This window comes from Arvicola amphibius, chromosome 12 (assembly GCF_903992535.2).
Source record: "Arvicola amphibius chromosome 12, mArvAmp1.2, whole genome shotgun sequence".
In the NCBI taxonomy this organism is placed as follows: Eukaryota; Metazoa; Chordata; class Mammalia; order Rodentia; family Cricetidae; genus Arvicola; species Arvicola amphibius.
The window spans coordinates 137,850,057-137,872,164 of NC_052058.2; the positions used below are offsets into that span (position 1 = coordinate 137,850,057).

A 22,108-nucleotide genomic window follows, 5' to 3' on the forward strand; every position below is an offset into this window, starting at 1 on the left:
CAAATATTATATGTACTCACTCATAAGTTGCTTAGACATAAAGCAAACACAAGCAGCCTACAATTCACAATCACAGAGGACATAGACAACAATGAGGACCCTAAGAGAGACATACATGGATTTAATCCACATGGGAAGTAGAAAAAGACAAGATCTCCTGGGTAAATTGGGAGCCCGGGGACCATGGAAGAGAGTAGAAGGGGTTGGGAGGGGAGAGGTAGGGAGGGGAGTGAAGAAAAATACATAGCTCAATAAAAACAAAAAAAAATAATCTTTAGTGTCTTCTAAAGTCCTGGGAACAGTCCAGTTTCCCCATTATAGCAAGATTTTTTCCACTGAGTTTTTTGTTTGTTTGTTTGTTTGTTTTTGTTTGTTTGTTTGTGTTTTTCTGTGTATATCTGGCTCTCCTGGAACTCTTTAGACCAGGCTGACCTCGAACTCACAGAGATCTGCCTACTTCTGCCTCCCTAAATGCCGTGATTGAAAGCATGCATCACTATTGCCCGGCTTCCACTGAGTTTTTTTCCATATAATATTGTTGTAATTTTTAAAAAGCATTCTCTATTTTATCTGGTAGTACTTTTTAAACCAAAGATGAGGTTCATATCAGCAACTGATAATTTTTTTCTCTGTGAGGCCAGAGACTTTAGGCATTCAATCTCTGTCTTACAATTTTGACCTTGGTGATTAGCTTGAAAGGCACATATAACCAATGCAAGCAGATTATATCCTATAAACATTGCAAAACAGACTATATGAAGAATTTAGTATTTTGATATATTTTATTTTATTGAACCTCTGCTGGAGACCTTGTCCAGTTTTTTTTTTTTTTAACAATTTATGTATTTATTTTTTTAGGTGTATGTGCTCTGTCTGCATGTACACATGCAGGCCAGAAGAGGGCATCAGATCCCATTATAGATAGTTGTGAGCCACCATGTTGGGAATTGAACTCAAGACCTTTGGAAGGGCAGCCTGTGCTCTTAACCACTGAGCTATCTCTCCAGCCCATCTTGTTTGGTTTTTTAAACAAACATGTAGCCTGTCTCCTTTGTTCTTTGTATAGCTCCAGAAACTAGGGATGTGTTAGTGAATGAAACCAGCTGTCCTCAGGGAGGCATCATTCCATTGATAGAGGACACACAGAGCACACACAAGACACATGTCCGTGAGATTAAACCCATGAAAGAAACAAGATGAAAGCTGGATGGGACTAGAAGTTGGCTTGGCTCATAGAGAGGCACTGCCTTCCATGTCTGCCCCTGGCCTAGCCAGAGAACACCATCCCAGGCCTCTTGCGTTCTAGATATACAAGGCAGATCCTTTTTCCTTTTGTATGTGTGCAGGGAGGTAGTGTTAAGGGAAACAGCTCAGGGAAGAGAGAGAGAAGCAAGACAGAAAGGAGTCCTATGTATCCTGGGGAGCCTCAGATAGAGTGCAGAAACAGAGAAGGATGTTATGCTATTTTAAATGTTACATATTTCCTATTGGGTGTGTACCACATGAGTGTGACTGTTGGTGTGTACCACATGAGTGTGAGTGCTGGTGCAGGTGCCACCTTGTTCACCTGACATCAGTTCTGAAGGTGGTTTCTCTCCTTCTACTATAGGCTTCTTGGGATTGGATGCAACCATCTTGTTGACCCCCCCCTTTTTGGGGAGACAGGGTTTCTATGTGTAGCCCTGGCTGTCCTGGAACTCATTCTGTAGACAAGGCTGATCTCAAATTCGGAGATCTGCCTGTCTCTGCCTCCTGTGTGCTAGGATTAAAGGCATGAGCCACCACTGCCCAACATTTGTTGGCCCGGCTTCTAAGAAAACAAGACAAAGTATTTTAAAGAAAATCACAAAGTTCTTGGCCTAGTTGAGCTTATCCTCAAAAAGAATAAGGGGTGTGTGCTGTAGGAATTCCTACCACCAGTAACACTTGGGCGTGGCCTATTATACTATAAATGCTGATGTAAAGCACAATGATCCCCCTCTCTTCTGGCTGTGTGATTTGGTTCTGGTTCCCAGTTCGTGCAGAGGGCTGTGATCTACCCCTAAATAAATAACCCTTTATTGTACTCAATTCTGAGCTAGCGTGGGATTTCTTTTTAGTGTCCTTCTTCGGGTGTCAACTGTAGAAAAGATGCTGGGGAGTGTACAATCTCCTTCCAAACTAGAATGGGTAACAGATGAGCGTCTGAAAGAAAATGACACTTGAGAAGAGAATGAGCCCCCTTCTACGTCCCCACCTTCCTGTCTTCATAGGGGTTTGAGCTGTCACTTCTTCCTAGCCAGCCCAAGATCACTCATGACTGCTTGTCCTCCCAGGTTCTCCAAGAGGAAGAATTCATACCCTAATCATTCTTAAACCAAAAGCAGATTCATCTAATACCCCATTTCCCCCATACCCAACTCTATCACCAAGTTCTTTCCATTCTAAATGAACTTCAATCAATTTAGTTGATGAGTGTCTTCTTTCCAGGGTACCCCCAAAACAAACATTCACCCACTTCATTCATCAAACATTCCCCCTACAGCTTTTCCTTAGATTCTGAGGTCAGACCCAGGGATTTATAAGTCAGAGTTGCCTTCTCCTTTACCCACAGCTCCTTGGTCCATCAAGTCAAGCTCTGATTGGAATAACACAGCCCAGCCTTGCCCTATTCTTCCAGCCTGGAAACATTCCGGAATGCACACACTCAACAAGCTCCCAGATAGGCTGCAATGGGTGAGTTTTGAAATATGACTCCTGGGGAATTAATTGGACAAGGAGCCTGGATCCCAGGCATATGTTGAACATATGTAGTTGCCATGGCAACTTTGCTTCTGTTTGCTGGACCAGGTTGGCTGTGCTTTGGCTGTTTTCTGCCTATAGCAGAGTTTCTGGTAGACAGGAGTAGGAAATAGGTCTATCTATCTATCCCTAGGCTTAAGAGCTGGGCTGGACACATTTATCTGTATGGGTCTTAGATACAGTACCCTGTATTGAGAAACACGAGCTTTTTGGAGATGACAAGGTCTCCAAAAAGAACAAAGAATGCAGAACCTAGGTGAAGCCTTGCCCTCTTTGAGCCTGCTCCTAAACCTGGGGCATCTGGATAGCTCATACAAGGGAGATGAGAATAACAAGTTGAAAAGTCATCGTGGATTTTGCAGGCTTGTATTAGTGATAAGAAATGTCTCACTATCCCATGGAAGTATCTAGCCCAGTGGTTCACCATCTTCCTAATGCTGAGATCCTTCAATACAGTTCTCCATGTTATGGTGACCCCCGACCATGGAATTATTTTCATTGCTACTTCATAACTGTAATTTTGCTACTATTATGAATCATAATGTAAATATTTGTGTTCTCTGATGGTCTTAGGTGACCTCTGTGAATGGGTTGTTCGATGTTCAAAGGGGTCATGACCCACAGGTTGAGAACCACTGATATAGCCTCTCACTGACTTACCAAGTCACCAAAGGGACAAAATTCTTGAGTTACAATTTTAGGTATAAAGTATGACCGGTACTTGTCTCAATGCTTTTTTTTTTTTTCCCCAGTGCATTAAGGGTCTGCAGGGCTGGGCTTGGTCTCGAATGCTGCAGCCTTGACTAGATGAGGTCTGCCCCTGGCTTCTCATTGGTAGATCCTAGGTCCTGGATACAGTTGCCTTGGTGAATTCATACAGATGTGTGTGGGCAGGGACAGGCTCTGCGATTTATTGTCTGCTTCTAAAAATTGAGGTTATCCTCACAGACACTTCAAGTGGGTTGTGGCATGCCCTGACGTCTATTTTCTTTTTCTGTTATGTATGCCTCTGCAAGCAAATAAGACTGCCTGCCATTGTTCGGGTGACTGAATGAGCAGGCAAAGGGGAAAAGCGAGTATCTCCCTTGTCCCAGTTAACTCCGTTCTTTCTAGTCCTTCAGTGATAGGAGAAAAATGATGTTTCAGTTAGCTAAAAAGGGATGAGGTCTTCTTTGAAGGACTCCTTCTGGCCTGCCTTCTGGGGCCAGCTTCTGTTCCTCTGCCTTTCAATGGTGAGGTCAGGGAAGTAAGGAGAATGTGTGGTTTCGCACAGAGGGACCAGAAGGTGGCTTGCACAATGACAGCAATGTGTGAGCACTTGAAAAGTCCTCTAACAGGCCAAGGGGATTCAAGTTGTTTACTCAGAAAAGTAACTCGCAATTCCCTTATAAAATTTGGTATGTACAATCCACCTGTTTGTTCATAAGCTAAACAGGATGGTGTGTGTGTGTGTGTGTGTGCGTGCGTAACTTATCTGAATTACTGTTCTTCTCATGGGCTGTTTTGAAGGGATCATGATCTAGAAGCTTCATAACATACTCTGGTAGTTGGTATGATAACCTAAAGAGGTGAAAGTTTAGTACCATCCAATTCAGAAAGAGAAATCGTTCTGGGACTTGGGCCAGGGCAGAGTGAGGCCAGGAGAATACTTCTAGATTCCTCCAGTGTGCTCTGTAGCCCACAGGCACCTAAGTTAACCAGGATGCTGAGAGAAAAGCTGGTGGTAGGTGTGGAACTTAGGAATGAAAGGGGGAAAAATGGTACAACCCTTCCCCAGGAAGCCAATGTCAAGGGCTTAGAAGCCTGGCTTCTGTTTACTTGGGGTACAATATAGGTATGATTGAACACTGTGTTTTATCTGCTTATATATAGAAAAAGAGCTAGAGGAGGGAGTGAGGGAGGGAGAGATAACAAGAGGAGGAAGAAAGAAGATCAAAAGCAATTTGATGATAGAATTTCCAGTCTTTGTTCTGTTCATTCAGGCCTTCAATTTATCTGGGAAGACCCACCCACATTTTGTATCTTATAGTTTATTCAAAATTCATCAGGGTAAATGTTCACCCAGCCCAAATACAGTTGACAGAGACATCCAGAATAATGCTCAATCAAATATCTGGACATTGTGGCCCCACCAAGTTGACACAGTGTCACACTATCATTATCCTGAGGTGGGGGTCCAAAACAGAAGAAAGGAGGACCTAGAACTCAGGGATGGGTACATTATGATAAGAAGCCAGGAACATGATCCTTCCTTCTAAGACAGGAAGTCAGAATCTAGGAAGTTCTGCGGCTTGCGACACACAAGAGTTTAAGCAGGTTGCCCAAGGCTACACGATCCATGTGGTGCTTAATTTTGGGTCATGTTTGTTGGGCTGTAGTGCCCATCTGATTACTCCAAAAACAACCTTCAAGTTCCTATGACATATTTTTAGATGTGACAATTATTTAATAGACTTGAAGTGATGCGTATTGTCCTCTGTCCTGTGGATGGGCGTCATCTAATCAGAGACCATTAGCAAAGGAGCAGAGGCTGTGGGTTTTTCAAAGCTGCCTCACAGAAACCACGGTCTCCAGATTCTGGGCACTCTGAATCCTGGTGGCAACACCAACTCTTGCCTAAACTCCCAGGGACCAGCAGCTTGGGGACTTTCCGACTACCAAAATCATGTGATCCAGTTCCTTAAAATCAGCCTGTTGTTGTTTCTGTGCTATACCTACTTATATACTTATAAATGCTGCTTGCCCCTTTCTGTTTGCTGAAAGAAAGATGAAAGAAAAGAAATAGAAGTCCCCGCTTTCACAAATGCTGGAGGTGCCGGGAGTTCAAGATCTTGAACAGGAAGGGATGGCAGCAAAGGAGCCAGACCTCATCTCTTGGAGAGGCCCAGCAGGACGTGTTCCTCTACGTGGAAAGAGGGCCACCCCTGAACGAGCAAGCTGGTTCCAGCCTCAGCATGTCTCCTGGCCATGCAGGGCACCACCCAAGATAGGTTTAGGGACCACTACAAGCTTGACTGCAAACTGCATGGTCTCTTCCCAGGGTAGAAGCCAGGACATGCTATGGAGGGAACCGACAACTGTGGCAGCGGAGGAGGCAACAGGGCGATTACAATAAGCCCGACAATATAAACAGTCAACCCTGGCTGGCACAACTTCTAGACGATCTACTGATCACATCTTAGATACTTAGAAGATATAAGCAAATTAAAGAAAACTGATGGCTAACACAATATTAGCTTCGCATTTCATGCTTTCGGGAGATCAAGGAACACAGAGGGCCATTTTAACAGCTGTTCTGAATTCTCACTTTATGACAGTCCTTCTTCTCAGGATGCTAGTACTTGCAAGACATGAACATGAAGTCTAACCATGGGTCAGACCTCAGTATCATCTATAAGACAGGCAATTTGTGAACCAAAAAGACAGATGAAGTCCATATATGTTGAGCAATTCTGGAACGTTCTACAAGCAATTAAGAGAGTCTGGGTTTTTCTGTGAAAGAAGCATCAGTATGCTTTTTAAAGGAGCTGCTGCTCAATTTCTAAGTCCCATTCTGACTTTAGAATTAGCCTTAGGACATGGGTGGTCATTCAGGATGCTGTGGATGAGCCAGGCCAGAGTCAACCGCCTACCATCAGAGAGTAGCCTTCAAGTGCCATTCTCTGGCTCTACCATAGGACAATGAAGAAGTCACTCGCTGGCCTTGGCACATCCTGCAAAACCGGAGCCTCAGCAGAACTCTTTGTAATTAGTTAGCTGAGGGCACAGTGGAATGAGGTCCTGAGAGGAGGAGGAAGAGGGGAAGAGGGAGAGGAGGAAGAGGGGAAGAGGGGGAGGAGGAGGGATGAGAAGTGGACAGGTGAGATAATTTAAAGGTACAGACACACTGAAAGTGGTTACATACTTGTGGAATAACTGGGCCCCGAGTTCTCGGTCTTCAGTGTCAGGGACATTGCTGGGGTCCGGTCGAGCTCCAATCCTTGTGGTTTCCTCTGCCGCGAGCACGTCTTGTAGAGTCCTTTGGGTTTGTTCTGCATTACAACACAGGAGGTTGTCATATTTCTGACACTGGTGTGAGCCCACTCACTGCTGCTACCCCGCTCTTCTTCTCTAAGTTGGTAACAACGTCAGTGTACATTTGGCCATCTCAGATTGTATGCAAAAGAACAAATAGGACCAAGTTCATATTTTTCTGAAGAAACATTTCTGTTAGTTCATGTAAAATGATCCAGGTGTCAGGGCACACACTGTGAACCCAGCACTTGAGTGGTGGAGACGGAAGGATCAGGAGATCAAGACCATCTGCAGGTTAGCAAGTTTGAGGCCAGCCTGGGGTACATGGGCCCTAGCTAAAACAGTCATTAACTATTCGAAATCAATACTTACCTCCCATTCCCTCTTTCCCTTCACCCCTCTCTCCAAAAGAACATACTGACATTTTTTCTAGATATAGAGGTTTTGGGGGGGGATATACCCACTTGGGAGCTAGTGGCAGGACTAGTGTCTAAGGGCACCTGCCATCAAACCTGAGTTCGACCCCTGGGACCCAGAGGGTAGAGGACAGCTCTGACTCTTTCTGTACATTGTCTTCTGTCCCCTATACACAACAGCAAGTAAAATGTATATTTAAAAAATACCAATTTTCCTTGCAATATTTAAAAATGGGGACAAGGGAAGAATGCCGGGCACTGCAACCTCCCCCCCCCCCCCCGTGTCTGTGTTTGGTGAGTTTGAACCCAGTTTGCAAGCTTCGGGCAAGGGGCTGGAGGTTAAAAAACACAGACACACACAGACAGAGAGACAGTGACACGGGTCATCCTTCAATTCCACAAGAATGCCCCCTTTATTGTGTTCAGGGGCAGATTATATAGAGATAGCCACGCCCCAGCCAAACCCACCAGAAACCACTCTGCCATCAGGAACTCCTGAAGGTCTCGTGCTCAGAGCAGCTGTAGGCACTCAGATCAGGGGATTACAAGCAATTCAGGATCTGGGGTCTCACTGCTCCCAACAGAAGAAGGAAACAGGGGCATCAGAATGCCTTCCAAGCATGAGCTCTTCAGTCCCTGACCTGATATTCCATCTTGGCCTGGCATGGCCTGGGAGTGTCACAGGGAGTTCCGCTGACTCATGAAGCTCACCATGAACACTTGGTTCCCAGTTAGTGGAGCTTTTTAGGAAGGTTTAGAAGGCGTGGCTTGCTGGAGGAAGCATGTCATGAGGGCTGGGTTTTGACAGTTCTACACCTCATCCTACCTCCAGGTTGTTTTTTCTGCTTCACGCTTCCAGTTCAAGATATGAGCACTCAGCATCCAGTTCCTGCTCTATGCCTGCAGTGTGCTGCTATGCTTTTCTGCCGTGATGGACTCTTAACCCCTGGAGCCAAACGTCAAATAAACAATCTCTTCAATAGGTTGCCTGCATCGTGGTGTTTTTATCATAGCAACAGATAAGGAATTACAGGCATTCGAGCCTGACCCCAGGCCTGCCCACTGCAGACATATGACTTGTGAACTATGCTAAAACCCATGGGAGGAGAGGCTTATCTTAGAGATGAACTATAGGAAAGACAGAGGCTGCCCTCCTGGATGTTCCCTCATATGCTCACACCTGAATTGTCCTTCCAGTCCCGCTCCTCTTTCTTACTAGGTAGACTATTCTGCCACTGCCAGAGAGCTCTGCCTGAGAGCTGTTCACTCAGTCTCGCCTGAATGTGTTTAGTAACCTGTGAACACCAGCAGCTAGCCCCTTATGATTGTATGAACTGAGAAGTCTCTGGTGTTAGTCTGAACTGAGGCTAGCCGCATGCCATGAGAGAAAGAAGGCAGAGGTCACTACAGTGCATCATAAAGCAGCCATTCTGGGCCACCAAAGGTGGGTGACGCAACTCTGGCAGGACAGGATGCGAGTCTCTGCAGATAACGGGCCTAAGGGGCCAGAATTAGCACGGGGAATGCCCCTTATACCATCAGGCTGAAACTCAGATTCTGACATTCAAGTGTTTAGAGAGCATGGATATTTTTTTTTTAATTTTAGTTTTCAAAGCTAATGTTAGAAACCAACTTCCCAATGCTGGGTATGCTGACACAAAGCTCTCATCTCAGCACTGGGGAGGCTGAGGCAGGAGGATAATGAATTTGAGGATAGCTTGGCCTACATAACAAAGATCTGTGTCACAAAATGAAAACAAGAATTGCCCTCGAATTCCATTTTGATTATATCATTGCTATTATCTTTCCTTTGCAACTTTTTAATTTTAAGTCATTTTAGAGTTCCATAGAAATTTCAAAAATAACACAGAGAAATACCGTGTAGGCTTTTATCTACTTTTCTTAATAATAGCTGATTATTATTGATAATACACTGATTTCAATCAGGAAACCGATATTGGCACAACACTGAATTACAGACGTTATTCATATTCCCTCGGTCTTTATGGTGTTCGTTATGGTATGTTTGCATTTCCACAAGATTCTATCCGGTGTGCAATTTGTGTGATTGTATTTAGGTTATTTCATTTTCAAATAAAACATTATTTGTGGATGGATTTATTTATTATTGTCTGTGTGCGTATGATGGGGGCATGTCAGGGTATGTGGAAGCCACTGAACAACTTTGTGGAGTTGGCTCTCTCCTTCCACCTTTCCTTGGCTAGTGAGACTTGAACTCGGGTCTCCAGGCTTGTACAGCAAGCGCTTTGACCTCCCTGAGCCTTCTTGCTACCCCTCAAACTAAAATAAATAAGTTCTTTTCTTTATTTCATTCATTTATTTACTTTGACTTTTGCTTAATAACACTTTAAAATGTGCAGGGAAATACGGAAAATAATGTGATGGGAACCCATGTTTCTAGTTCTAGACTTTTTTGATGTTTCAAGACAGTGTTTGTCTGTGTTGCCCTGGTCATCCTGGAATGCACCCTGTAGACCTGGCTGGCCTCGAACTCAAAGTTTGTCTACTTCTGCTTCCCAAGTGCTGGGATTACAAGGGTGCAACACCACATTTTGACACATATATTTTAGAATTGTCTTAAAGAATAATATATTAAAGATACAGTTCTCTTCCTTCTCATTCTCGGTTATTTCTTTGGATAAAAAAAAAATGGCATAGACAAATGAACCAAACTCAATTCTGTTTTTGCTCCTCACCTAAAATGTTCCATAGTCACTGCAATAGATCTCTAGCTTATGCTTTACTTATCAGTATTTTAAATTACACTGAATAATTATGCTGAATCAGTTTTCAAAGGTATAATAAATATTCAGTAACAATAAAGTATTTGGCCATATAATTTCATATTTCATATATTTCAATGATCATAGTGCATTAATACACAGTAGACACTGTGCAGTTAGACAGAACAATGGATAAATGATCAGATCCATACACGTCTATAACACAGAAATTTATATTACATTATATCTAATGGAAGAAGTCGCTCGTAAATACTGATCTAGACGTGATATGTCTACTGACTCTATACTGACTATTTTCTTGAGAGCTACAAGGCTGTAGGATGGGCAACCTACCATAACCTGAAATCCACAATGATGACCCTAAAAGCTGTGGGCACTTCCTACAGAGACAAATCTTCAAAGACACTTCTAGAAAGCTGGGCCCTTATGATCCAGTCACACACAAATGGAACTCAGCAACCAAACAGCACTCCAGAATATTCAGACCAGGCAATCTGCATGTTCCAGCCCACAGCCCCGCAAAGAGCAGTCCCCTCCACTTGCCTCTGTCCCCACTGGTCCTGCTGCTGCCCCAGAACGCATGGCACCGCCACTTTCCCAAGCCAGGCTTCTTTGGCTCATTTTCCTCTTCCAGCCCATCTCCCCCCTCGTTTTCATTCTTGTCTTAGGTGGCCCAAACACACATCAGCAGTACACAGTCCTTTCTTTGTAGAAGGGCGAAGTCGAGAATTTGGACGAGTCAACTGCAGGGCTCTCTTTGGATAGACCACAATTCGTTTTTCATCAGTTGATGAACATGTGGGATATTTCTGTTTGGGGCGGCCATGAACAATGCTCCTGCCTGTATTGTTACGCAGGTCTTTGTGTGGACACATGTTCATTTCTTCTGGGTGGATGCCCAGGAGTAGAACTGCTGAGTCATATGATAACTCTAATATTTTTGAAGAAGCATCATAATATTTGGGGTTTTTTTGTGAACAAAATTTCAGCCTGGCTTCCTTAACCCATTAGCACTTGCCAGCTTGCACTTGAAATCATCATCGAAAGAAGAAAGATAGAAGTCTTTTAGATATTTAGACACCCCCAGGCTGTGCCAGGAGCTGTGCACAATTTTCTTTTGTATCATAGTATCTGTTTCTATGCTGTGATTTTTTTTGTAGCAATCTGTGAATTTTTAGTGAGCTCTAGATCAATGCTGTGTTGAGACTCTTATTCCACAGTGTGAGCCGGGGTTATTACAGAAGTCTGGATCAGGCCATCTTTGTTACATTTACTCTCTCTGGAGTGAATAGTATTCTTACCTTGGTAATAAAGGAAAAGTGAGGTGAGCAGGTAAGGGCTGAACTCCTCCAGATGAGAGCAGAAGGCACAGAAAGCCCCTGGACCTTTGGAGAAAAGCCTCAGGAGAAAACACTCCACTCTTTCTGCGTAGCAGTACTGTGAGAGGATCTCTCTGTATTCTTTTAGGGAGAATACACCATCATACACCAAGTAGGGGAGTACCTGGCCCAGGGGCACATCCTTCAGCATCTGCTCTCTGTACCTCAGCAGTATATCTGAGAGCCATCGGTTCCTCGTCTCCTTCTCCCTCTGTGTTCTTGTTTCATAGAAATAAAACCAAGAGTTGACTCCTCTCTCCAGCATACTGGGCCGTGTAGAGTTGGTGACACGTCTCCCTCTTGGTGGCTGCTGTTCTGAGGTGTCTCAGAGACCCCCACACTCAGATACCTAGAAGCAAAGACATCCTGCTGTTTGGAGTTGATATAGGTCCGCAGGGAGAAGGGGGGGCATCGGATTAACTCCAGGGAGAATGCAGCAAAGATGGTCTTGACCCAAGAGGATTGTGCTACACTCATTAACCCTTAACCCCTTGCAGCAGCCAACTTCAAAGCATACACAGGAGACAGCCTAGATGAAGTCCATTCAATTCCCATTCTTCCTTCCCTCTCCAAATAATCATCTTCTTAGCACTTCACGCCACAATTGATTCTTTTTGACATAATGAACCTGCCACACTCACAAGCTGAACTTAAATCATAATATTGGTAGCTGTACCAGGGAGGTACACTGCTACCTATATGTGATGGGTGCATGCCCCACCACACATTTGGGGGCTTGCAGTAAAGCCACAGGAGTAGAGCTGGGGAGTCAAAGCCAGCTGTAGTATAACAGCCTTTCCTGCACAGTTTCTTAAGATCATAGTCCTTTCATTTTTAAATAAATTTAAAAACTTCCAAGAGATCCTCTGATTAAGTAGCTGGGTCCCATCCAGAACTCCTGTCCGCTGATCTAAGCCTAGTAACCATTTAATGAGACCAGATTAGGAGAAGGGATTATTGCTGGTTGGGCGCTGGCTACTGCCACAAACACCGTGTCACTCAAGACTGTGCAACTGTAATACAGTTGTGCCCAGCTGTGCCCAGCTAGTCTCTATGTTTACACCCACCTGGAAACTCTGTGTCCCTGGCGTCACCTCAGGGCAGCATCCTGGTTGGCTGCTCCTTGCAGGCAGACTCTTGTCCTGGTCCGCTGCGCTTCTGCAGACAGGGGAATCGCAGCATCAGGGTCCTTGTCCCGCTCTCAGCCCTCATGTGACCACGAGCCTGTCATGAGGAGCAATCTGAAGCTCCAGTGTTGCAGGGAACTGGCGGACATCCTTGCTGGTTTGGGTTAGAGACGAAATCAGAGCTTTTTCTATAGCACGGATCTGGAAGATTTGCTTGGCAGTAAATCCGAACTCCCTCGAGTGATCTGAAGGGTCACAAGGAAATACTTCGCTTGGCTGTTGCTTTAGTCTTGGGTTCTTGTGGTATGATAAATTGCTTTGCTGACCCCAGAGAAACACCCCTCCTAGATTAGTCAACTCCTGGATATAGCAAAGAACTTTCAGGAAAGTTCACTTTTCATGAGTAGACCAATCAATCCAGAGCCCACTCCCAACCACCCCTTTACCAGGCTCTTAGACGTAGCCACCAGCCCTTATCCCTAGGTACCAGCCACAAGGAACAGCCCCTATACTTGCCCCAGAGCCCTAAAATCATTCAAACCTGCCAATCCTAAACCAAATATCCATTGTTGCCATAGAAACCACATCTTCATCCTCCTGCCCCCTTGACTCCAGCTGGGATGTGCTTTCTCTGGAGTACTAGAATGAGCCATCTTCCCAATAAGGTGGTCCGCTGATCTGTTGGCTTTCCCTTATCTGAGTAGTAATAAAATCTACACTTAATAAAAACCCATTGAAAGTACATAGAGGGGCTGGACGTGACAATTCAGTGAAGGCCTATGAGCTTCAGAGCCAAGGCGGGGAAGTAGAAATCCCAGCTGTTCTCAGCACCAGCAACTTCCCTAATTGGAGTCCTCATTGAAACTCCTGAGAGAAATGGTGCCATCTGGTGGCATTTTGTGGCCTCTGGTCTCTTAGGTTTGTTGTTGGTTTTTGGTTCTTTTTATTTTTTTAATTAGTGATTTGTAGCTCTCTTGTGCCCCTGGCGATGTTCAGAAAAAAGTACAGACTTTTCACATCCCTGCCCACATGTGCCCTCACTTTTTGTTCACGTCCCGGCCCACAAGTGATCTCACGCACCGGCACACCTCCCAGCAGTCTGCACTGCTCCAGTGACGTCACTATCCAGGGCCCTAGCATAGTCAGGCTCACTCTGTGGCGTGCCGTCTATGTGTTTGGAAGAAGGAACGACAGCTGTCCACCCCGTGCTGCCACAAAGAACTGCTTCACCGTCCTAGACGCCTCTGTTCTCCGTCCGCACCCCACCCCAGACCCTGGCAACACGTCTTTTGTGGCAGGCCAATTTTACTCAAAGGCCTTACTTAGCAACCCACTTTATCGATGTTGGATGCATAATAGAGAATAACGATGATAAAATAGCTAACCTCCCAGCTGCAAGGAAGAGGTCCAGGTAGGGTCAGGTAAAAATCAAACAGGCAAATGCATGAGCTAGTGATACCACACAGCTGGAAGGAATATGGACAGGGCTGCTTCAAATAGAGTGGGGGAGGGAGAACCTGAGCTAAAACCTCCAGGCTGAAAATACATTAGATACGGGGTTGATGGCTCAGTGTGTGAGGGTGTTTGCTGCCAAGCCTGATGAAGTAAGTTTGATCTGGGACCTATTCGGTAGAAGGAAAGAACTGGTTCCTGATGCCCTCTGACTTCCACATACAATGTAGACACAAACACACACACACACACACACACACACACACACACACACACACACGGATTTTAACGAAGTTGAAAAGAAGTCAGATATTGAGAGAGGACAGACAATATTAATGAGTACCGAGAAAGAGTAGCGTTGAAGACTGGAGAATTAGCACGAGGGGGTTCAGGGTGTGGGGTGGGGTCAAACATGGCCAGTGTTAGAGAGCACTGGGCACCTGGTCTTGCTGGCTGGTAGGTTCTGCATGTGGTGAGTTCATCTCAACCTCACCTTGCTGAGATATAGAATCACATGGGAGATTTCTGGGCATGCCTATCGAGGATTATTTGGAATTGGTTCGTTGATGTTGGAAAAAACTGTTCCCTGTGGGTGGCACCATTTTCTGTCCTAAGACTGTATAAAAGGGGAGAGAGTAAGCTGAGCTTGAGCATTCATCTCTCTGCTTCCTAACTGTGGATGTCACGTGACCATCTGCATAATCTGCTACCAAGCCCTCCCCACCATCACGGGCTGTCCCTTGGAACTTTGAATTGCCCCACCCTTAAGATGCTTTCTATCCATCTATTCTATCACAGCAACATCAAAAGGAATTAACATGCTTCGATTGAGGTGGGAAGCGCTTGCAACCTTTACCCATGGGTGGAGCATAATCAGACAGACATTTTTAAAAAGTGTGTTGGCTAGTTTTATGTTAACCGGAGGCAAACCAAAGTCATCTGAGAGGAGGGAATCTCAATTAGGAATAAGCCTCCTTAAGATCAGGCTGTAGGCAGGCCTGTAGGGTATTTTCTTAATTAGTGATTGATGGCGGAGGGCCCAGCCCATTGCAGGTGGTGCCATCCTGGGCTGGTGGTCCTGGGTTCTGTAAGAAAGCAGGCTGAGCAAGCCATGATGAGCAAGTCAGGAAACAGCACTCCTCCATGGCCTCTGCATCACCTCCTGCCTCAGGTTCCTGCCCTGTTTGACTTCCTGTTCTGACTTCCTTCAGGACTGAACAGGGATGTGGAAGTGTGAGCCAAATAAACCCTTTCCTCCCCAACTTGCTTTTGGTTGTGGTATTTCATCGTATCCCTAACTAAAGACAAAAATCTTACATTTGTTGCTATTTTAACTTCCCTGTACCATCTGCTCACTCTCCTACAATTTTCTTTCTTGATCCATTTGCACATAGTTCCATTGTGACTAGATAGAATTCCTCAGCCTGATTTTTTTTTTAAACGAAGAGTACAGCTAGTGTCTTTTCTGGCTGTCTTAGCTTGCTCTTGTTATTGCTGTGATAAGAGTGCTCTGACCAAAAGCCACCTACAGAGGAAAGTGTTTGTTTCATTTTACAGCTTTTTGTCCTCCATGAGGGGAAATCAGGAGCTCAACGCAGGAATCTGGAGGCAGAGAGTGAAGCAGAAGCCATGGAAGAGTGTTCCTCAGTGGCTTGCTCAGCTTACCTTTTATACAGTTTAGGACCATCTGGCAAGGGATGGCACCACCCACAGTGTTTATCCCACCCAGGAGTCAGTGTATGATTAGCTATTGCATTGGATTGTCATGACAACGGTTTTCTTTAATTTGGAATTTTTCTACGGGCTTAGTCTTTTAAGATGTCAATATTTTTAATTAAAAATGTTTATTTTTATTTCATGAGGTTAAGTGTTTTGCTTGCCGATTTTTTTATTTAGTTTTTGACACTGGTTCACGAGCTAAGCTCTGCTTCTCTTTCGGTTTCAAAGAATTATTTGTAGGAATATATGAATAAGTATTTTTCAGTGGCTTATAACTCATTATTGTACTTAATCATTTTTATGTCCAAATGGCTCCAATTTTGTTCGTCAAAGCCCTGTGAGCCCTGTCTTCTTGTGACATATTGTTGTCATGTAATGAGGAGCCCTCCCTTAATCTCCATTAAGACAGGCTTATCACCCTCCCACACGCCCCAGCCTCGATACAGCCCTCCCTCCCACACGCCCAGCCTCGATACAGCCCTCCCTCCAGGAGCTTTGTCTCTTCTACTACTCGAGAGGCACGAGAAGGCAAGTCCTTGACGCCAGATGCCCTAACCGCCACTGGGTACCCACTTCCTCACTCCTCTCCTTCCACAGTATCTTTCTTCCTCAGCGAGAATGCCAGAGCCCTGAGTTAGGGCACTCGGTCTTGATGGGCTGAGCTCAGTTTGTCCTACAATGATGTCAGTGTTTCCTCACAGTTCTTCCACCCTTCCTCGGCCAAGACTCTTGAAAGTCAGTCATTCTTTTCTCCTCTCTACTGTCTTCAGTTTGGACGGCCGTAATTTGAATTTAAGTTTGCTTCAATTTGCTCTCAATGTATCTGGTACTTTCTCAGTTTTAAGTACGAAGACCATAAGCCTTCAGAAGTCAAGGCTACAAAGGATGCAGCCAGAGAAGTATGGTTCTCAGGCGTCACTCCCACCCGTTTCTCCTCTCCCGGTCCTCTGTAGATAGCTGACCTCACTGCTTGCTAGTCTCCCCCCCCCAGTTTCTCTCTGGACTGGCAAGCAGATGTAGACATGCTCTGTTTTCTCTTCTTTCTTGCATGATGTAACATGTCACAAAAGCTCTTTCGAGCTTAGCTTTTTCATGCCACAGTGCCTCCAGGAAATGACTCCATATCGATTTACAGAGATCTCCCTAATGCCTTCTGAACAGCTACCCAGCTGCCTCTGGCCACACACCACCACAGAGTGTTGGGCATCAATTTGGGTCCGCATGCTTTTGAGGCAAGCACGTCAGCAACTGTGCTATCCTCTCCTCTCTGTTTCCTCCTTTCCTTTTCTTCTTCCCTCTTTCTTTTCATTTCTTCCTTTAAAAAAAAAAATCTCAGCAGGATCTTGCTATGGAGCCCAGACTGACTTTGAGCCACTGATGCTCCTGTTTCCACTTCCTGGAGCTCTATCCAGATGTGCACCACACTCAGCTGTGTTTCTTCATCCACAGATGTTTACTAGGTGGCCTTCAACGGAGACAATGGAGTCTCTTGTTGGGAGTGGTTTGCGATTCCGATGAACTTAACTGCCCAGCTCCTTCCACCCAATTCTCATGAATAACATTTATCCACCTGTCCGTCCACTTTTCTGACGTCACCCAACTTTCATTTCCCAGAGTCATTTCCCAACCTCTGAACAACCCACCCCAAGATAAACCCCATTTCAGGACTCTTGTGGTGTTTATTACCCATATCACACCAGAAGACATGTTTAACTAAATTTTACCAATTGTGCAAGACACCCGAGTACCTGCTTAGACATTGGTATTAGAGCCCAGCTCTGCACACAGCAGCTCCGTGACCTTGATCAAGTGACATACATTCTCTGTATCCTAATTTCTCCATTACACGGGTATATAAATGATAGCGTCTCTTATGATGAAGATTTAAGGGGTGGCTGTTTGCAAACAGCTCCATGCTGGTCTTGGCACAGCCTAGGACGTAAGAACAGTAAAAGTCTGCTTGTGTTCTTGCCACAGGAAGTTTCTTGCTTGTGGTCATAAGAGACACAAAGTCGCATGTGAAATTACTACTGGAGATGTTAGAGTCAAAGCCTGGATGCTGGAAGTCACAACTAGATAAGCTCAGCTATGCCTCTGCAATGTGCTAATTTAGGGAACAGTGAGCAGCAAAAAGCAGAGAAAGGGGATTTATTCATTGTGGTTACAGTGGGAAAGATGAACACCTGCATGGGTCCGGTGACCCACCCAAGCCCATCTTTGGGGTACTAATATGAGATTTAGGTTTAAGTAGAGGAGTAAAGTTATACATCATTAAGCAATGCTGCTGGAGGCGTGCTCCATAGTCGGCTCAGTTCCTCTCTACCAGCAGGGTGGTCTGGTAAGTTGTGAGGGCTGTGTGAACTCTCCCTAGGACAATTCCTCCTCTGGGATGGGGGAGGAGGGAGTGGCAGGGTTTCAGCCTTTTTCTTCTCCAGGATGAGCTGCCTGGGAGGAAACTTAATTCTTTGCAGGCCATTGTTTCCATAGTCTGGTAGCACAAATGTTTCTACTTCAAATCATCTTCTTTCCTGTCAGGACAGTTACAGTGTTTGTTCCAGACCCAAATAGTCAGCAATGTTGTGCTGGCCAGGCTGACGTTTTTGTTGTGCTCTTCTGTGTGTCCTTGTCAAGTGACCGCTGTATTTGCACAGCCTTGGTTGGCATGAAGGTCCGTTTTCAATGGTCACTTTTCAGAACCTGTTGGCACACTGTGGCGACTGCAAGACTTAAAGAGGGAAATAAGAGAACTTCATCTGGCTTCGCCAACACTTTGGACGATTTGGTCAAGAGGCACACCTCCTCGGTGTTTCCATTTCTCCAACTCCAGCTTCAATTGAGCAATCTGGAACTGGCCCCTGGGCACGCCTCCGAACGCTAGAGAAGCCCATCCAGTGGTCCCACTTCTACTGCCTAGGTTCAGGGCGTAGTTCTCAACCCTGAAGTGCAACCAACGTTGGCCACGTCCCTATCCATGGTTCCCTTCCCCAGCGCATTCTCCTTGCTTCTTGAAGTATTGCCCAGCCATCCCATCACCCTCAGCTTTGATGCCTACACTCCATCCCTGTCTCATCACTTTGTCTTTGCAGTGTTGCCCCGCCCTGCCCCCATCTCCCCGCCCCTTCCGATGCTCGGCTCAGGCCCCGCCCCTCGCCATCTTATAACAACTCGTCTCATAACCCATCGCTCCGCCCCCTGCACTGTCGCCTGGGCATGGCTCCGCCTCCTGTCTGCGCATCGCTCCGCCCCATGCAGGGATACCCAGCCTCAGGCCCGTCCCTCTTCCTCCATCGCCCCGCCCCTAGAGTGACGCAGCCCCACAGACCCGCCTCCCGAGGCCCTTCAGCTCCGTCCCGCCCCGTCGCCCGGTCACTCTAGCTGGGCCGGCGGGCGCCGGTGGGTGAGCGATTTAGGGAGGCTGCCATGGCGGCCCAGGCCCTGGCGGCTCAGGCCGTGGCCTCTCGCCTGCAGCGACAGGAGGAGGACATCCGCCGGCTGTGCGCGGAGGTGCAGCGCCTGAGGGACGAGCAGCTGCGCGGGCCCGAGTTGGGACAAGCCGAGGGCACGCGCCTGACGCGTGAGGTGGCACTGCTCCGAGCGGAGAACCGCGACCTGCACCAGCGTCTGTCTGGCCTGCGGCTGCGCCTGGCGGAGCAGCGTGGCCCCGGGGCCGGGCGGGCGGCGGCGCAGGAGGTAACCGGGCGGGCTTCTGGGGACGCGGCCCAGGCGCACTCAGCGGTCTCCAGCTCTGCACCCCGGCACGGGCAGGGCTGCAGGGTGTGTCCCCGCCGGCGCCCTGCCCGCTGCCCACGGCCTGGGGAACCGCTAGGTTTTCACCAACCTCCTAACTGATCAGCTGATGTCATGTCTCTGCTCTTCTTTGGATAGACTGGCAACACTTTCCCCCCTCCAGCGGCAGGAACGACTGAGGTGCATGCCTCGAGTCCAGAATCCTAGAAATCCTGTCAGGAAAATGACTGAGAACTTGAGGCCAGGGGTAAATAGCGAGTACCAGGTCGACCAGCAACAAGACACTGTCTCAAATAAAACTTCTTAAAAGACCGCTAAAGTGTTTAAGATTCATGGTTTCCTAAGGGAAGAGGACCAGCAATTTCTGTTCCCACTGTTGGCTGGTTCCATGCTATCCAAGACAGGTTATTTTTACTGTCTTGTTTTGGCAGTCTACTTTGAGGGCTTATCAGGGTTATTTGATTACAGTTTTTTAGAAGATTATTAAATGCAAATTATAAAAGCATTTTTCTAAGTTCTGAAGGCTTTCTAAAACTGACATGCTTTTTAGTTCTTTGCCAAATGAACTGACAACATCTAATGAAAGGCAGACTATGAAAGTCTGGTGGCATCCGCACATTTTCCAGTGATGTTATTTGTTGAAAGTTTAGTAGGGAGAGAGAGACATAGAAACAGAGAGTGTATATTCCAGGGTATGGAACCCAGGGCTTCCTGCATACTGGGTGAGTGCTCTCCTTCTGAGCTACATCCCCAGCTCTTTGATTGAAGCATTTTAAACTCAAAATATATTTATTTTATTTTATTTTATTTTTTTAAATATTTATTTATTTATTTATTATGTATACAATATTCTGTCTGTGTATATGCCTGCAGGCCAGAAGAGGGCACCAGACCCCATTACAGATGGTTGTGAGCCACCATGTGGTTGCTGGGAATTGAACTCAGGACCTTTGGAAGAGCAGGCAATGCTCTTAACCTCTGAGCCATCTCTCCAGCCCCCTCAAAATATATTTAATGCCCTTGGACAGAAAGGGCTGAACTCTGGAACTTGATCCCTGAGGGTTATAAGTAGGTCTTAATTCCCACAGCCTAGCAGGGACTCCCAAACCCTGAGCCCCCTGTCCTGAGCTTCCTGGGTTCCCTCTTTCCTTGGGTTTCGAATGTGTTTCTCTTACCTGCCATTGCTGTGCTGTTTATTTTTCAGCCTCCTACTCAAAACCAAGAAAAGGATACCAAAAAGAAGAGGCTGAAAGAGAGTGAGCCTGACAGGGAGGTAAGTCGTTCCTATGGAAACAACATAAAACGTTTGCTGTCATTTAAAACATGGGTCTGCAGGACTTGGGGGGCAGTGAGAACATAATTACTAATGAAGTTACCATTTGGGCCACATCAGTAACTTCTTGATGTAGAGTCAAACTGGCTACCGGCTGGAATTAAAGTATTCTCCACTCCTTTTCAGGTGAAATAACAGCTCTGCTTTCATAGTACCTGCTTTTAAAACTAAAGAAATGATTAAAACAACAGCAAGGGCGTATGGAGACTCAGCACTTGCTAGGCTCCAAAGAGAAATGGCCTCACAGATGTTAGTCTAATTACGTAGATCAGACAAACACAAGACCAACACCTAGAGAAGACTGGGAGGGCACAGCCAACCAACCCCCTACCCTGCCATGTAGATATACATGTTCTTCATCTGTGGAATTTTAAACCCCAAAATACTTGGGGAAATGCTTCTTGACTGACTTTGTCGGTCATTATTCCCCAAATAGTACTGTATACAACTATTTCCCAAGCCTTGCATTTTGTTTTTTAGTAATCCTGAGAGGACTTAAAGTATATGGGAGGCTGTGAGAAGATGTGCCAGTACTATGGGACTTTATTAAGGACTTTGGCGTCCATGGGGGTCTAGGAATCCAACCTGAGGGTACTGAGGGTTGTATATTGAGAAGTGCTAGACTGTATAACCTTGCCTGTATATACTGGACACAATGGCTGGGAGAGGGAGAGGTCCATGTAGTACTGAGAGGAGTTAGGTAGGAGGCTGTGGACCGAGGGTGAGCACCGCTGAGGCATAGAGGGACTCTGCCAAGCAGCTAGCTCAGTGGGCCGAGCCGCTGCCATACTGTGAGCCAATGACTTTCAGGTGAAGCAGCCGGGTTTCATAAAAGAAAGACTGAAGCTGTTCGAAACCTTGAAGACAGAGCTCTTACCTGCTGCCCAGGAAAGGAAGAACGCAAGCAGCGTGATCACAGTGACGGTGGCTGGTGGGAGAACAGTGCAGGGAGAAAGGTGGAGAACGACACCTTACCAGGTGGCCGCCGACGTCAGGTGAGAGCCCTCCCGCACAGAGGCGCTTGCATGCACTCGACACCCACACACATGCACACCCACGCACACACGCTCCTTGTGCATTTGTCTGCCGCCCTCCCTCCCTGCTGTGAATATATTTGGAGAGGAAATACTTCATACTACAGTATAGCAATGATTTTTTTTCAGATCCTGGGTCTCATGCTTACCAACACCACTAAAGTCCTTTAGAAGACTCAATTTCTTGCATAGCTGATTCTCCTAGGGGACTACCATGAGTTTTGTTCTTATTATCAGCTTTAATAAGGATTGTTACATTGTCTCAGTGCTAGCCTTCTGTGAGGTGCCCTTAACAGCGAGGAATTCAAACATTAAACATGTCAAAAACACAGGCAAAAATT

General features: G+C 46.0%; 1 protein-coding gene across 1 annotated transcript in view; it reads left to right on the forward strand.

The window, feature by feature from the left end:
• The first annotated feature begins 18,993 nt into the window (after positions 1–18,993).
• Positions 18,994–22,108, forward strand: part of Tars3 (threonyl-tRNA synthetase 3) — a 47,296-nt gene continuing 44,181 nt past the window's right edge. The window contains exons 1-3 of the mRNA XM_038314214.1: positions 18,994–19,343; positions 20,605–20,673; positions 21,544–21,728. Coding sequence (XP_038170142.1) covers positions 19,074–19,343; positions 20,605–20,673; positions 21,544–21,728 — 524 coding nt within the window. The 5' untranslated portion in view covers positions 18,994–19,073. The remainder of the gene's footprint in view (positions 19,344–20,604; positions 20,674–21,543; positions 21,729–22,108) is intronic.